Source organism: Haliotis cracherodii, unplaced genomic scaffold (genome assembly GCF_022045235.1).
Source record: "Haliotis cracherodii isolate W230 unplaced genomic scaffold, xgHalCrac1.p SCAF_7, whole genome shotgun sequence".
Taxonomy (NCBI): domain Eukaryota; kingdom Metazoa; phylum Mollusca; class Gastropoda; order Lepetellida; family Haliotidae; genus Haliotis; species Haliotis cracherodii.
Window position 1 is genome coordinate 49,330,544 of NW_027266330.1, and position 17,111 is coordinate 49,347,654.

Below are 17,111 nucleotides of genomic sequence, written 5' to 3' on the forward strand. Positions count from 1 at the left end.
TCCCTATAAAAATAAGAAGGTGGAGATTTAATCCTTGTGGCCTTTGAATATTATATATTACTAAAGGTGGCCGCTTTAATGTTTTAGTGGATCTGCCAGGTACATATCTAACTATTTGATATTCCTGTTTTCAGAACCCATGAATCAGCGACATGAAGACAGCGCAGGCTAAATCGCCACCCGTCTGAGCGCAACCACAGAGGTTGATATCCCACAGAGCTGATATCATTTGTATGACATTGATATCTGTGCTCTCATCGGTCTCACCAACACCCGTTGTCACCTGAACAATCTTTCATCATTGCAGTCTTTGTCTAAACCCCCCGAGAGGTTCACAGCTGTGTACATTTAGAAGGTTGACGGACAAGCAAAACCGATGCTAATTCGATTGGATCGTAGGGGGCATCTAATCCAAGATTATCCGACCGGTTCCTGACGCATTAAGGGTCTATTTAGCTTGTTCCCTGCAGGTACGAACAGATTGTCATTGCCTCTCGCACCTGAACTTACTAACTGCGTTAATAATCTTCCGACATGCTAATCCTGAATTGTTTTCATAGTATATGCCTGGGGTTCGAATTCATTTGTTTTTCGAAACGACCAATACCGAAGAGCATGCAATCACGTGACTTAATGATGACTATAAAGGATGTGTATTTTGTAACGAGTTAATCAACTGCGGTAGCTTAATGGGTTCATATGTTTACCGTTGCATTTGAATATTCGTAACAGTAAATTGTCACGTGGTAGTAAAATTTCGATGTTGTTACTACGGTAATCTCTTGATAATTTACATGTGACTTTGACACGAGGGTACATGCATGTACGTGACAATTCCGAACTAACAGATTCCCGTCACCGATATTACATTGACACCTGTTACGATTCCAGAGCGTTCGTGCCAGTCTGCTATTCGTCCAGTCGACGCACATGACGTGATCCAGCGGTCACTCTTGGGAAGCACGTGCGGTAACGGTACTCACCAGGAGGGTTCATGGGTAAAGGTCGACACCAGGAAAATACGGGGGAAATCCAGGGGAACGCCAAGATGGATACGGAAGCTGCAGCGTCCCTCCCCGTCCCTCCCGACGGAGGCTGGGGGTGGATGGTGGTGCTCTCATCGTTCTTGATTCACGTCATCGCTGATGGGATTGTGTATTCGTTCGGGGTGTTTTTTGTGGAATTCCTGGATTATTTCAAAGGAGGGAAGGGGGAGACGGCCTGGGTTGGATCCCTCGTCCCCGCTGTCACCTACACCGTGGGTAAGTACACGTGGCATGTGTCGTGTCGATAGCGTATATGTTGAAATTGACAATGATTGATAAACATGCCTCTCAAAGACGAAGCTTATATATTACGTGTATATAGAAGCCATTTTTAAAAATGTTGAAATTAACAATGATTGAAGCTGATTGTATGCCTTTCTAAAACTATGCTAAATGCTACAGTGCACATCTACATAAAGCTATTTTTATAATGTTGAAACTGACAATGCCTGATAGAAATGCCTCTCAAAAACTATGCTAAATGCTACATTGCACATCTACATAAAGCTATTTTTATAATGTTGAAATTGACAATGCCTGATAGAAATGCCTCACAAAAACTATGCTAAATGCTAGATTGCACATCTACATAAAGCTATTTTTAGAATGTTGAAACTGACAATGCCTGATAGATATGTCTCTCAAAACTATGCTAAATGCTACAGTGCACGTGTCTATACAAGATATTCTTAATAGCCTGGGAGCCGTTGTACAAAGCGATCTTAGCGCTAAGGTGATCGTAACTCCCTTACCTAAACACAGACTTGCAGCAGTCGTAGTGCTAAGGTTGTTTTGAACAACGGCACCCTGAGGTGCTGGAGCCTGTATATGGGATATACGCAAGGTGTCTTGTAAAGGGTTTCAGTGCGGCCCACATGCGCCAGGGTTTTCTTCACAACTTGTTTGTTTGTTGTTTAACGCCGCACTCAGCAATATTCCGACTATATGACGGCGGTCTGTCAATAATAGAGTCTGGACCACACAATCCTGCGATTGACATCATGAGCATCGATCCACGCAATTGGGATCGATGACATGCATCAACCAAGTTTGCGAGCCTGACCACCCGATCCCGTTAGTCGCCTCTTACGACAAGCATAGTCACCTTATAGGGCAAGCATGGATTGTTGAAGACCTATTCTACCCGGATCTTCACGGGTCAGGTTTTCTTAAAAAGAGGTACTACACACTGTGCAGCCGGTATACGCCATGATTTTCGTAATAACGGAGTGAGTGAGTTAGTAAGTAATTATGGTTTGACGCCGCTTTTAGTAATATTCCCGCAATATCACGGCTGGGGACACCAGAAATGGGCTTCACACATGTACCCATGTCGGGAATCGAACCCGGGTCTTCGGCGTGACGAGCGAACGCTTTAACCAGTAGGCTACCCGACCGCCCCTCTTAATAACGGACAAGAGTTTCTATGCTAAATGTGATTTTACTTGAATAAATTTCGAAAGGCGGCGTATGACATGTCGACTGTAACACACTTTTTTGTAAAGCTAATGAAAACGGAGATGTCAAGATCAAGTCTTGATCATGACAGATGCAGCTCTATCAAGTACCACCGTTATAACCTTCTCATGTCGAAAACATTCTTCCGTACTTGTCATCTAAACCACTAAAGGACTTGTTTGTGTCGTCATACCGTAATTTTGTGCTCACACTATCAACCATTGCTTGTTTTTCTCAAGACTGCTAACACGCTCAAGGTCAAGGGCTAACACAACCCGCAACACTCACACGTGCATGCACGTCGCTATATAAGTACTATAACCTTGAACACGACGTTAAACCCTATTATACCTCACCGTAATGACCTTGAGTCTCCAGGGTGTTCTACTTGGCAGACAAACGTATATAAATTTATCACCTCCGGTAAGAACGGTCGCCCATGTGAAATCCGGGGTAGAATAGGTCTTCAGCAACCGGCGACTATGCGTCTAACGGGATCGGATGGTCAGGCCCGCTGACTTGGTTGATGCATGTCATCGATCCCAATTGCGTGGATCGATGCTCATGATGTCAATCACTGGATTGTCTGGTCCAGGCTCTATTATTTACAGACGCTGTCATACAGGTTGAATATTGCTGAATGCGGCGTTAAACAACGATAATAACGGCCCGAAACCTTTGTTGAAAATATATAGCAAATTGTCCTTTAATTATGACAGCTACACATACTAATCTCGTGCTGAGTTGTGTTGTCTTTGCTCTTACTGACGCAAGAATGGGGTCAGGTGGTACGTGCATAGATTGACATCTCTCAAGTTGTAACCCTGGCGTTATAGACACGTGGCCTGCCTGTAATGAACTCGTATGTCCTCTTCTAATTATTTTTATCACATTTTTATCAGGATTTCCAGAATGTACATCTGACATTTTTTGTGCGTTATTTTAAAACACAAAGCATACTTTTTTAGTTTCATCTGAAAAAACAACTTTTTTTCAAAAGATGCCATGGCATCTCTCCGCAAATGTTGGTCCTTTTGCAATAACGGGTGCGTGTCGTTGATATTATGCTTTGTTTTAACACGGTTGAAAATGTAATTCAGCAATATTTGTACACGTTTCCTAAGATTATTCCATCGGTGTAAAAACTAAAGTGCAATTATTGATTCATTTGAATCAATGTATATAAAAAATAATAATTTGCTGTTTAGGTCCTATTGCTAGTGCTCTGACGAACCGATACGGATGCCGCGCTGTCACCATCGCAGGCGCCATCATTGCGGCTATCGGCTTCATCTTGTCTCTGTTCGCTCCCAACATCTACTACCTCTACTTCACCTTCGGCATCATGGCAGGTAAGAACGACTACAGTCTTTACGCTAACCCTTCCTTGCCCCAATGTCAAATACGTGTTGAGCAGAAAAGTTAACGGTGCGTGCGTGCGTGTGTGCGTGCGTGTCTATTTGTGGGCGTGCGTGTGTCTGGAGGGAGTTTACCCAGTGGCCAAAGGAATAACAATTTTTCTGTTCAGGATTCATTAGCTGAAATCCAAGATTCGCCAAGTGATTCGATTCTTACCTCGTTGATTTCACCAAAGTGGCAGATGTTCACGCTTTCCGTTTACACCCAACTATCACGCCGTGAGACAAGACACTCACACATCAGATCGCACGTAAATACGCTGAATAAATGGACTTCTTACAAATAGAAATGAAAGACCAATTCACATATCGCCCCGATTATGTTTCTGGGTTTGCAAGCCCCATTTCTGTGCTCGTGGATTTCTAAGACCTGCATCACTTTTGGCTTTCCTCCGGGATCCTAGGCTGACAACGCCGTGATATAACTGGAATACTGTTCAAAGCAGCGGTAAAGCACCGGCGACAATAGGTTTATTTCTTCAAAAAACATGATTTGAAATTAAAATTACATTTTTTGTTAAGTTTTCAAATTCTCTAAATGTGTAACTTTAATTAATTTTTCAGGACAATTTTTCAGGCGACAATAGATTTATTTCTTCCTAAAACATTATTTGAAATTAAAATTACATTTTTTATTAAGTTTTCAAATTCTCTAAATGTGTAACTTTAATTAATTTTTCAGGAGTTGGCTTCGGGCTCATCTATCTGCCAGCTATTGTCTCCGTGGCGAACTACTTTGAGAAGAAGAGAGCTTTTGCAACCGGTTTGGCGGTTTGTGGATCCGGATTCGGAACGTTTATTCTTGCACCTTTTACAAAATGGCTGATCGACGAGTTCGGCTGGAAAGGAACGATTCTCATTCAAGCCGGACTGATTTTAAATGTTATTGTTTGTGGCGCCTTGTTTAGGCCTCTTGAAAATAAAGACAACAAAAAGACAGATGAACTGCTGGAAAAACTAGAAAAAGAGGCGAAAGACATTTTAGAAAATGAAGAGAGACAAAGTCGGAAGTACGATAGTAAAACAGAAGTTAATGGCAAAGATGAAAGCGAGGCTCTCATAACACCCAGGGCCAATCCAAATGTCGAAAGGTTGAACCTTCCTGGACGAGATATCGAAATGAACCGTATATTCAACAGCAACAGGGAACTGGCCCACACCAAAGGAATCTCCATTGAAGCTCCGAGAATCGCCGATTTGGCTCGCAGCGACGGCGCGTTGCACAGAGTTCAAAACGGAAGAGCGAAATCTGCTTCCCCTGTCGGTTCTCCCGATTACCTTGACCCCCATAGATACCACCGGCAGACGTCTGCAGGCGCAACTTCCGGTTTGCTATACCGGAAGGACATATTTTACAGCGCAAGCTTGCAGAACATCCCAATGTATCGCTCTCATCATGACATCTACATCGCCAGCATCACCTCCATTCCCGAAGCGGTGGACGACGACGGCAAATGTTGCGGTGTCTTTAAGCCGTCTCCTGAGTTCCGCGACGCCATGAAAGAAATGCTGTCATTTTCCCTCCTGAAAAATCTTGTGTTTCTCCTGTTCGCCATCTCAAATTTCTTCACCAGTATTGGATTCAACATGCCGTTCATCTACCTCCCCGATCGTGCCATAGAGGCTGGAGTTGAGACACACAACGCTGCTTTCCTCCTGTCCGTCATTGGCATCGCCAACACTGTCGGCAGGGTCATCTTCGGCTGGCTGTCGGACCGGAAAGGCGTTAACCGTCTTGTGCTCTACAACACCGCGCTGACTATTTGCGGTGTCGCTACTGCGTTGAGTCCGTTCTGTGGAGGGAGCTACCCGCTACTGATTGTCTATGCTGCTTGCTTCGGAGTCTTCATTGGTGAGTTTTTTTGCTTTCAGTTTGGTTAATGGTTGTTGGTCGTCATGTTTAACAAAAGTGTATCACATTTCAAAGAGAGATCACATGGAAGACTCGGATTGAAAGATTTGGATTGAATAAGAGAACGAACTGATCAATTCTATAACACTAGGCAGGTTGTCTATATCACACAGTAAACACTGACATAGTCTATGTCACGCGTAGACACCGACGTGGAGTTTATATTACGGTACATTGACGTAGTCTATATCACACGGTAGACACTGACGTCTATATCACACGGTAGACACCGACGTTGTCTATATCTGACACTGACGTTGTCTATGTCACACAGTAAACACTGACGTAGTCGATATCACGGTAGACACTGACGTTGTCTGTATCACACGGTAGACACTAACGTTGTCTATATCACACGGTAAACACTGACGTAAAATCGATATCACTGAAGCCACTGACGTTGTCTTTATCACACAGTAGACACTGACGTAGTCGAAATCACGGTAGACACTGGCGTTGTCTGTATCACACGGTAGACACTGACGTTGTCTCTATCACACGGTAAACACTGACGTTGTCTGTATCACACGGTACACACTGACGTTGTCTATATCTGTCACAGACGTTGTCTGTATCACACGGTAGACACTGACGTTGAATGTATCACACGGTAGACACTGACGTTGTCTATATCTGTCACAGACGTTGTCTATATCACACAGTATACACTGACGTAGTCGATATCACGGTAGGCACTGACGTTGTCTATATCACACAGTAAACACTGACGTAGTCGATATCACGGTAGACACTGACGTTGTCTATATATGACACTGACGTTGTCTATATCACACAGTAAACACTAACGTAGTCTATATCATAGACACTGACGTTGTCTGTATCACACGGTAGACACTGACGTAGAGCCAGGATCGCATGAGAAACACAGGTTAGGATCATAAGAGGTACTCGTACCAGGCATAGCAGACCAATCTCCAGAGGGAGCCACGGACCGAGGTAGATGACTGGCTATGATAGACTGGAACGGAGACCTCGAGAGGAACTAAGAACCCACATAAGCCAAAGGCAGTCTGAGCGCAAAGACAAAGGTTCATTATGGAAGAATTGGACAATATTTGATGTACTGTAATCTGGTATATCCGTCCATCGATCACGAGATATTTAGCACATTAAGAAGCTTTACAGTCGTGGAACTGCTCCAAGGGTCCCCAGACTCCCCATTTCCAAAGATCTGGTCTCATTTTCCTGCGATCATTACCCTCCATCAGATGTAACAGTATCGTCGTTCTTACATTCATCGTTGTTACTTTATCCATTTTGGGGCCCTATCACTGTTCATTGAGGCCCTTACCTTGCTGAATCCCCACCATGCTAGAACATACCACATAAACCGGAAACCCGGGCCAGTAGTGTCTGGTTTAACGGGATTTCATTGACCCGTGAAGATCCGGGGTAGAAGAGGTCTTCAAAATCCCATACTTGCCATAGAAGGCGACTATGCTTGCCATAAAAGGCGACTAACGGGATCGGGTCGTCAGGCTCGCTGAATTGGTTGATGCATGTCATCGCATCCCAATTGCGTGGATCGATGCTCATGATGTCAATCATTGGATGGTCTTGTCCAGACTCTATTAGTTACAGACCGTCGTTCTATAGCTGGAATTTTGCAGAGTGTGGCGTTAAAAAAACAAACATTACTTTTTTTAATGATACGTGGAAATGGTCTGAATTTTGACTGACAGGTGGTATACAAACTTATTTCTATACGGCATAAAGGGATACATATGTGATGTGAAGATATGCATTCTAGTCACAAACAGATAACACTTCAATTTCATGGAGAATATACACTACCATACAATCGTTTACATATAAGTATATCCCATCCGTTGGCACATGGCATAAATATCAATTATGACTAAAATCTTTCAACACGTGTGGTACCACGCTGGCTCAAGTGGGGCACGGGTGGCCTAAGGCGCCGCGATTCGCTTTGCAGGGTTGCTTCCCTTGGGCACGCCAGAAACCTATGATTGTGGGTTCGAATCCCGATTAGACCCAATTATGTTTCTAGGTTTGTCAGCACCATACCCGTGCTCGTGGCTTTCACCGAAGTGATAAACGTCTGAGACCTGCATCACTTCGGGCTTTCCTCCCACATTAAGCTGACACGCCGTGATATAACTAGAATACTGTTAAGAGCGGCGTTAAATCTAACTCACACACTCACTCAAAAATTAATACTTCGTGAACTTGACCTATATGAGGTCGCACAAACGAAATGTTATGCATTGATTTTTACCAGTTATAAATATGATTATTTTTAACATACTGATAATGATTTCTTCCACAGGCGTTTACGTGTCCTTGACCTCTGTCGTCCTTGTTGACCTTTTGGGATTGGACCACTTGACCAACTCCTTCGGTCTCCTGCTGTTGTTTCAAGGGGCCGCTACGTTCATCGGACCTCCTATGGCAGGTAAGTTGAACGGGTCATCTAGGGGTTAAGTGGACAAGAGGTTTGATGGATAGGTGGGGGACATTGGCCCTCTGTTTGAATGGGAGAGAGTAATTGAGGACCGATGGCGATGTGACCATCTCATTACCGTATTAATTTGACATCGTACACGACTAAAAAGGACACAAGCTGACCACTATTATTATTGCGTAGATTGATGCCATGATGTCAATCGCTGGATTGTCTACAGATCGCCTGCATATAACTGGAATATTGCTGTGTGCGGCGTTAAACAACAAACAAACAAACAAACGTAAACGTAATACTACCTTCATCGCTTGGAGCTTCTCTCCTACATTAAGCCGTAAAAGGCGACAATGCTTGTCGTAAGAGGCGACTATGCTTGTCGTAAGAGGCGACTAACGGGATCGGGCGGTCAGGCTCGCTGAATTGGTTGATGCATGTCATCGATCCCAATTGCGTGGATCGATGCTCGTGTTGTCAATCATTGGATTGTCTGGTCCAGACTCGATTATTTACAGACCACAGTCATATAGCTGAAATGTTGCTGAGTGCGGCGTTAAACAACAAACAAACAAACAAATCCTACACTAAGCTCACACAAAACACTAAAACAAAATATGTCCATTGACCAGTATGCCTGTAAGAGTTATGCCCCTTTTCGCTGGCGATGAAACCTTATTCGTTGTCGTGTAATGGTTCAGTACGAAAATATTGCTCTGGTTAATCATTTAGAATTATGCATACAATACCTATTACTTGACAATGATTGTTTTTATACTGGCTTATTATTACTGCAACAATCTTCTTTTTTTAAAATCTTCAAATTCTATCTTACAGAAAATATAGGTAGACGTTTGTATGTGCCCTACATGGAGTGTTTATAATCTAATATTTTGAATCTTGTTTTTTAGGTTGGATGTACGACTGGACCGGAAGTTACGACATATCATTTCATGTGAACGGCGCCATGATCGCTATCAGTGGGCTCATGTTGTTCTTCATACCGTGTGTGCAACGCTATCAGTATATGCGGGATGGCTTGAGCGCGAGGGACATCGAATTCGGTCGCCACGTGAAGTCGGAGACCGAGATTGGGGAGATTTTAGACAAACCAACAACGACATGAAGAAATCTTATGTGAGCACATCGTGTCTTCCATCACAGTGGCCTTCATCTGATGTCCTGCCTTTTAGCATGCTGTCAGCGAATGGAATATTTCTCTGGACCATTATGCCTTCACAGATGATACGTTGTGCTGCCCTTGTGATATGTGTGAAATATGTGCACAGAGCACCTCATGCCTTCACCTGATTGTCACGTGACCCTTATGTATATTCAATTAGTACATCACGTCAATCGACGCCATATTTGTATCTGATACCCGTGACGTAGAGAACGGCAGCCACATATCAGACAAAACTTCACGACATAGTTGTCATGGAAATATAGTGCTTTAAGTCGTATCGACTTATGCGTGAAGTGTGAAGTACGAATAAAATGATTGAATTCCAGTAGAGTGAATCAAAGGATAACTTGAAAATTCGCACTGGTTCAAATGAAGCGGAAACTGGACCAAACTTTCTGCAATAAACAAGCCAATGGCCTAAAGGAGTTTATATTCACGTATGAGTGGGTTTTGTGAACTTGCGTTAACCCTTAAAGTTATCTCCTGTTGGGAAGAGTTACTTCCCCTGACGTCCTCCACAAGTTCATAGCGAGATACACGTGTGGACCCATAAGATGCGCAAGCTACGCAAATATATGTTTTGGATACTTTTATATATATAAATATGAGCATATATATTTGTATGTTGTGTTTGTATGTTGTGACAATGTGATTGTTAGAAAGAATGACAATAGTATTGGAGATGTGTTTGTGTGTTAGAAGAAGATCGAATCTGGTTTTCTTGTACGCTTTTGTTATTAATAAAAAAATACCTCTACTTTCACATAGCAAGCTCATGTAAGTATTCTCACGGATATTCGTTGTGGGCAAGGCACATGCTGCATTCATGGTTACTTGTTGAATTACGAAGTAATTGTTTTATCGTGTTGACTTGTTTGTGACACGATGACCAGGATGAAAACTGTCTGCCGGTACGTTCTATTGTAAACTGTCACTGCGGTTACTATCGCCACGGAGACGGGTACAATAATTGCACTGAAACTCGTGTCATTCGGGGACAAACGGTCATGTGTCCGCGTGTGTTACGGTAAAAGAGCCAGATATTGGGTAGGGAGTAACGGGACTTTTTTGTGTTATTTCATTGCGTTTTAGAGACGTAGATCGTAGATATTGATCACTTTTGGTAAAACTCACTACTATGCGGCTGGCAGACCATTATCAGGAAGAATGAGATACGAACCCTCGATCAGCGGATTCAGGAACAAGTAAGGATGCGAAATGAAGGGCCTTATACATCTGTATTGATTGGACAATTATGCTACACAATATTGTTACACTTGTATGGGCAAGCCCCGAGCACCTCAAATCGCCGTAAATACATGTATTTTGTCGGATTCATAATATTCCATGAAGTCGGTTTGTATCATATTTCTTGTCACTTTGTTGTATTTTTCGTCGTTTTACTTGTCATTGATATCTACAATGTAGATTTCTCTCTGTGAGAGCAGTCCTGCTGAACATAAGTCATCTTCTTGTATCAACAGCAATATGGGTTCTCGTGTTCTGACGTATGATATTGTCGAAGGTGTTCCGTATTAGTCTGCTGCCCAATCAGAATTGGCGGTTCAACCCTTTAGGACAGCCATTACCTCATTGCAGGTCATGGTTAACTTGTAACAACGCATCTGATTGGCCCTCAGTGATCAGCAGCACAATCAAAACTGGAACCATCGTTTAAAACGGAACAGCTTCGAGTCCTGAATTCATGAATGAAAAAAACGTGGGCTTAAGCATATTCCATTTTATGCGCAAACCAGAAGGGCATTCCTCACGACTCCAATTGCCTAACGCAAAGTCCAATGCCGTGAATGTGTATTAATGTTTATTCTTCATAAATATATGGCAACATAATATTTACAAAAATACCTGTTAACCGTTTGATATGAATGCGCAGATTGTGGAAGGATGTTGAATGTTTCTGGAATAAAAGGTATTGGGTTTGTCGAAGTCAACTATTTTGTTATATTTTTCTGTAGATCAGGGGCCGTATTTATCAAACAACTTAAGTCATAAATAAAACTTAAGTCAGTTAAAAAAACTTAGTTTTCTTGTTTTTTTACTTAAGTTTAGTGGAAAAACTTAAGTCATATTTATCAACAGACTTAGACTTAAGTTTTGTCATTTTCTGACTTAACTATTAAGACTCACCTTGCTAGGCTTAAATCATGTATGTTTGACTTAAGTCATGTAAAATGGCTGCCAGACGCAATTCAAGAATATTTAATGAGAGAAGAGATATACTACATTCATTGGATGACAATGAACTGATACAGCGGTACAGATTTGATAGGAATAGTATTGTTTATATCTGTGATATCCTTGAGCAGGAGTTGAGTCCTATAACACAGCGGAGTTGTGCCGTGTCCTGCGTTACGAAGGTGCTTGTCACTTTGCGTTATCTTGCCACTGGCAAATTTCAAATGTGTAACGGTGATGACCATGGTCTGAGCCAACCCACTATATCTCGGGTGATTTTCCAAACGCTTGACTCCCTCACAAGTCACCGTATCCTTCGTAGATTTGTTACCTTTCCTGTACAACCCCAAGAAATAAGACGCCATCAACAGCGCTTCTATCAGACTGCCAATTTCCCGGGTATTGTTGGGGTAATTGATGGCACCCACATTCAGATTCAGGCCCCATCAGTCAATGAAAAAGAATTTGTCAACAGGCATAATTACCATAGTGTAAATACACAAATAGTGTTTGACAGCGACGATCGTATAATCGACATTGTTGCACGTTGGCCTGGCTCAACACACGACTCCCGCATTTTGACAACAAGTGGGTTATGTCAGATGTTTGAGGGGAACCGGCTACCAGTAAGTTGTCATCTGCTTGGAGACAGTGGCTACCCTTGTCGGAGATGGATCCTAACACCATTTTTGCGTCCTCTCCAAGGACCACAGACAAACTACAACAGGTATAAATATTACTTCGTTCTGTTCACTACGAGCACTCAGCAATAGAGTGACTTCCCCTGGTTAGGTAGAATACTATCTCAAACCTAAAAACGGAATGGAAGAGTTACATATATTTGCTGTAAAGTATTATTAAGGCATCATTCCGTTTAATTCCTACTTAAGTGTCGTAAATTTATGTAAGTTGCAAATAAGGTAAAAAAATATGTATGATTATATATTCATCAGAAAGAAATAATAATCATTTTATCTCACTTCTCTTTTATGTATGAAAACATACTAGTATGAAGCATTGATTCTATGAAATATAACCACACACATAACAAGAAACAGCAATATTAAGGGGTTTGCAATATGTTGTCATTATAATGACCAATGGATTGAAAATGTTAGTTTCTATCGCTGAGAACATAGCAAAATGTGTTCTTCTTTTTCTTATACTCCCAATTTAAATTTTATATGATTATCTGCTAATAATGATTATTCATTGCAATTGTCAGATCACATAAGAAAACAAGGAGTTGTGTGGAGAGGGGAATTGGGCAGCTGAAACGTCGGTTTCATGTTTTACATGGGGAAATCAGACTTTCCCCACAGAAGGCTTGCAAGGTATAGAAATTAGAAAATGTTTTCATTTCTTTTTATTCAATTTCAGTAAAAAATGGAGAGTCTTCATAGACTTACACTTTAATGGAATTATTTCTTTTTTACATTATTATTGTCAGGACTAGATATACTGTAGGTTGATAAATAAACAAACACAATACGGTGAACATTAATTTTTTATTCAATGAAGACAGTAACATTTCATCAATATGACATTAAACTCACTCACTCACTCACTGTCATGTGTTATTGTTAAAAAAAGTCAACGCAATTTCATAATCTGTATCTGTATTGATGTTCAATATTCATTTTCTTTTGACTTATTTTATATCTAGCTTAAGGGAAAACATTAGGCAATTATATCTGAGATTAAACAGTACATAGTATAACATATTTGAAATACAGACCATACATTTCAATCTTTGTCAAATTCAACACATTCTAGAAATATTTGTCATTAGATTAAGGCCACATCAGTTCATGAAAGGGTATTGAATATGCTTTTTAAACATTTTTCTAGGTAATAACTGCCTGTGCAGTGCTGCATAACCTCAGCAAAGACAGGAATGTGCCGATGCCAGTTGTACATGGAAACAGCCAATCCGGACAGCTAAGGGCACAGATGCAAGGTCTATCAGCCATTGCACCTGCAGCAACAGGGTTGAGATATAGGGAACAGTTTGCAATCACCTACTTTCCATGTAAGTTAGTTCCTGCTACTATTATTTGGCACTCTAAGTATGCACTTAGTATTAATTTAAATTTTCCTAAGGGGCAGCCCATTTGATATTCGGGGGTGGGTGGGAAAAATACATTGTTGCAAGGTGTTTTTCTAAAAACATTTAGCTCATATTTTTAAATAAAACGAAATCTGTGTCTGTAGCTGAAAAACTATCTAATCTTGATACAAAATATAATACTAGCCCCTACCCCCAAGCAAATATCAAATGGTCGGTCCCCACTTGCGTGACATGAGCTTTACAGTCTATTCTTCTACTTTGTAAATTTTCTTTGTTAGATACTCTTTTCTTAATTTTAAACATTCAATTTCTAATACAAGTTTTTCTTTGTTTAATGCTTCCATAGAAGTCTGATTCTGGCACTGGCAAGTCCTCTCTGGCACGTGGAACACATTGGCCATGTCCTCAACTTCACCGCTGAAAGAAATATATATACATTATTTGTGTATTCGGAGCCTTGTGTTTTGTTTTTATACAGAGACTTGTCAATAATTGCAAATTGACTAGACACATTGGGAAAGAACTTTAAAGAAGTATTACTTTAAATTTTGATTTCATAAATATATTTTGGGCAGTATGTAAAAAAGTTGACAAACATGAAATACTACGTGATGCAATAATGTTAGTATAATATCAAAATGATTAACATCAACATTTATGTCATTTGTACCTCTCTCTTGATGTCATGACATCAAGCAGTTGTAGGGCTGTTGAATCACAGGAGTTGGATATTCCTGTCAAAGACATGTTGTCCCTCCCTATGGCCTCTACAACTGCATCTGTGACAGGACTTACAGGGATGGGAGGTGGACCGCCTCCTGTAAGTGCAAGAAGCAGTATAGATTATAGTGTGAATGGTGTTATAGTATTTAGAAACATATTATCACAAAACCAACACAATATAGAGACAAGTACTCTTTTGACCTTCAAACATTGAGATAGGTTTGTGTTGGTATAATTATACTCTTAATATACAGCAACAAGTTACAATGTAGGTCTTAATAATAACTGTGGAGGAATGACAATATCCTTTTTCCACTTTCACATTAACTATATCATTTTAGGTCACCTTTTTTATCAAAACTATTTAATAACTAAACTAATGTATCCATAAGTATGTTTACCAGTGGCAATGGTTTGCTGCCTGAAATTAGAAAAGGCTTTCTTTGACTGGCTCTTCAGGTTTTTCCATTTCTTTTCAACCTCCTCCTTGGTCCTCTTGTTCATTAAGCTTGCATTGAGGGTGTCTGTAATCATCTGCAATATAAACATACCAACTCAAATGAAAAACACATCAAACTACATTAATATTTTTTGTCAGTATTAAATCATGCTATATGCACACTGTACATTGTACCCAGTTTTAAGACTTAATCTCTGTCCTTGTGGTATTAACACTCAAATTGATTCCTGAAATAAAGTACAGATTGAAAAGAGATATCTCTTTTTTTAAACATGAAACCAATTATTCATGATGTTTTACGCCTTTGAATAGTTTTTATGTCCATTGAAATATAAAAATTGAAGTGAATTATGTATCGTGATACATATTGTATCATGAACTGAGTATTGCGATATGTATCATATTTTGTACCCAAAGCCCAGTTTTAGCAAAGCTGTTTAGACCCAAAATTATATGGGACTGTGTTACTAAGAAAATAATATTATTCATATTTCAGTATATTGTCATATATGTTTTACATTAATATTGTAAACAAGAGTATATTTGCATTACATAATATAACATTTCATCAAGTTCATAATATGACTATGCAGCACTAGATCGAGGTTGTATGAGATCCATCACATTATATTTATTACTAATTAATGCATAGGAACACATTGATTGGTCTTGATATGGAAATGACATCTTGACCCTGTAATAAGTTAATTATTGTTAAATTAGTTAAACTAACTTAATTGTATGCTTTTGACATGAAAGTGATAGTAATGTAACTTTAGGATACTAACATGAGGCCTAGGACTAATGTATACTTTAGAAGCTAATGCAAATGCCCCAAAAGGAGTACAAAATGACATAGATCTAGGCTACTGGTTTGGGTTCAAAATCACCGAAAATTTTGGGTAAAAATTGTTAGGGGTACAGACAATAGGCCTACCCCGATGAAAATACAAACCACAGCGCAACTTGAAAAAGACGAAAATAATTGTTTGGGTCTCAGTGTCTAAATATGACCAAAATATATCATTCCCGTGGTACTGGACTTACGAAGTGTGATGATGGAAGGTTGGAAAACGTCTTGGTTATTATTCGACTACATGCATTCCTTGATACGCATTACGGCCTTGTCTGCTACATATGTATGTAAAATTAATGATGTAAGCAGCTAAACCTCTCAAAACCCATAAAAAACACTCACTACCTCACGTACCTGCCACGCCTCCTGTCGCTTCAAGGAGGTGATGCCGGGGCCAAACTTTCCTTCAATCACCGCCTTGTTTGATGCCACCAGCTCTGCTAGTAGTAATGATTCTTCTTTGGTAAAGTTTGGCCGTCTCTTTTTCGCGTCTTCGGTCATGGCGTAGGCCTATCTTGGAGCTCGAAGCGGTGTTTATTATCGTCTGCACTGTCCGGGAATTCCCCGATGACGTTTTTCTCTCTCTTAGTAAAAAGAGTTCCACTGGTAGGCTAAAAATAGCTGGGATAGTCCTTAGTGATCACGTGTTTGCATTCGGTGAAATCGACTTAGTTTCTCACGGCAGACTTAGCTAAGTTTTTTACTTAGACGCTTCGTGAATACCAACTTAAGTTTTTGACTTGGCTAAGTAATTTTTCAGAAACTTAAGGTTTTTTTAAAGCCAAAACTAAGTTGTTTGATAAATACGGCCCCAGATCCCTGTGACATGTACTGTAGATCAGATCCTTGTGGCGTCTATTGTAGATCAGATCCTTGTGACGTGTACTGTAGATCAGATCCTTGTGACGTGTTCTGTAGATCAGATCCTTGTGACGTGTACAGACGTCGGATCCTTGTGACGTGTACTGTACGTCGGATCCTTGTCACGTGTACTGTACGTCGGATCCTTGTAACGTGTACTGTACGTCGGATCCTTGTCACGTGTACTGCAGATGAGATACTTGTGGCGTGTACTGTACGTCGGAACCTCGTAACATGTACTGCAGATCAGATCCTTGTAACGTGTACTGTACGTCGGATCCTCGTAACATGTACTGCAGATCAGATCCTTGTAACGTGTACTGTACGTCGGATCCTTGTAACGTGTACTGTACGTCGGATCCTTGTAACGTCAACTGTACGTCGGATCCTTGTAACGTGTACTGTACGTCGGATCCTTGTGACGTGTACAGACGTCGGATCCTTGTAACGTGTACTGTGCGTCGGATCCTTGTGACGTGTA

General features: G+C 40.8%; 3 protein-coding genes across 9 annotated transcripts in view; 2 read left to right on the plus strand and 1 right to left on the minus strand.

Moving 5' to 3' along the window:
- LOC139447456 (monocarboxylate transporter 12-like) overlaps nucleotides 1-11,401 on the plus strand; it is a 67,754-nt gene extending 56,353 nt beyond the window's left edge. For all 5 annotated transcript variants that reach the window (XM_071228829.1, XM_071228831.1, XM_071228830.1 and 2 more), the window contains 6 exons: nucleotides 135-470; nucleotides 892-1,262; nucleotides 3,713-3,856; nucleotides 4,605-5,774; nucleotides 8,149-8,274; nucleotides 9,189-11,401. In XM_071228829.1, the coding sequence (XP_071084930.1) occupies nucleotides 995-1,262; nucleotides 3,713-3,856; nucleotides 4,605-5,774; nucleotides 8,149-8,274; nucleotides 9,189-9,403 (1,923 nt within the window). In that variant the 5' untranslated portion in view covers nucleotides 135-470; nucleotides 892-994 and the 3' untranslated portion in view covers nucleotides 9,404-11,401. The remainder of the gene's footprint in view (nucleotides 1-134; nucleotides 471-891; nucleotides 1,263-3,712; nucleotides 3,857-4,604; nucleotides 5,775-8,148; nucleotides 8,275-9,188) is intronic.
- Nucleotides 11,402-11,560: 159 nt separating this feature from the next.
- LOC139447388 (putative nuclease HARBI1) lies at nucleotides 11,561-14,148 on the plus strand. 2 transcript variants are annotated; one of them, XM_071228715.1, is made up of 4 exons: nucleotides 11,798-12,386; nucleotides 12,885-12,993; nucleotides 13,511-13,691; nucleotides 14,077-14,148. In XM_071228715.1, coding segments are annotated over exons 1-4 (795 nt in total). In that variant the 5' UTR covers nucleotides 11,798-11,883; the 3' UTR covers nucleotides 14,079-14,148. The 2 variants fall into 2 exon arrangements, with proteins under 2 accessions (XP_071084815.1, XP_071084816.1); XM_071228714.1 differs by lacking the exon at nucleotides 14,077-14,148 and having other exon boundaries at nucleotides 11,561-12,386; nucleotides 13,511-13,777.
- LOC139447389 (t-SNARE domain-containing protein 1-like) lies at nucleotides 13,221-16,541 on the minus strand. Of its 2 annotated transcripts, none has more exons than XM_071228717.1 (4): nucleotides 16,124-16,541; nucleotides 14,855-14,987; nucleotides 14,401-14,548; nucleotides 13,221-14,147 (listed from the first exon to the last, which is right to left on the minus strand). In XM_071228717.1, exons 1-4 carry the CDS (start codon nucleotides 16,268-16,270, stop codon nucleotides 13,976-13,978), a joined length of 600 nt encoding a protein of 199 aa, XP_071084818.1. In that variant the 5' UTR covers nucleotides 16,271-16,541; the 3' UTR covers nucleotides 13,221-13,975. The 2 variants fall into 2 exon arrangements, with proteins under 2 accessions (XP_071084818.1, XP_071084817.1); XM_071228716.1 differs by having other exon boundaries at nucleotides 16,115-16,541.
- Nucleotides 16,542-17,111: the final 570 nt, after the last annotated feature.

Bases quoted from the DNA above. Each gene is read 5' to 3' on its own strand.
- LOC139447388 (XM_071228714.1), top strand. From the start codon at position 11,656: ATGGCTGCCAGACGCAATTCAAGAATATTTAATGAGAGAAGAGATATA. The intron at 12,387-12,884 runs GTATAAATATTA...TGCAATTGTCAG, and splicing joins CCACAGACAAACTACAACAG to ATCACATAAGAAAACAAGGA. The intron at 12,994-13,510 runs GTATAGAAATTA...ACATTTTTCTAG, and splicing joins CCCCACAGAAGGCTTGCAAG to GTAATAACTGCCTGTGCAGT.
- LOC139447389 (XM_071228716.1), bottom strand. From the start codon at position 16,270: ATGACCGAAGACGCGAAAAAGAGACGGCCAAACTTTACCAAAGAAGAA. The intron at 14,549-14,854 runs GTAAACATACTT...TTGCACTTACAG, and splicing joins GCAGCAAACCATTGCCACTG to GAGGCGGTCCACCTCCCATC. The intron at 14,148-14,400 runs GTACAAATGACA...TATTTCTTTCAG, and splicing joins GTCATGACATCAAGAGAGAG to CGGTGAAGTTGAGGACATGG.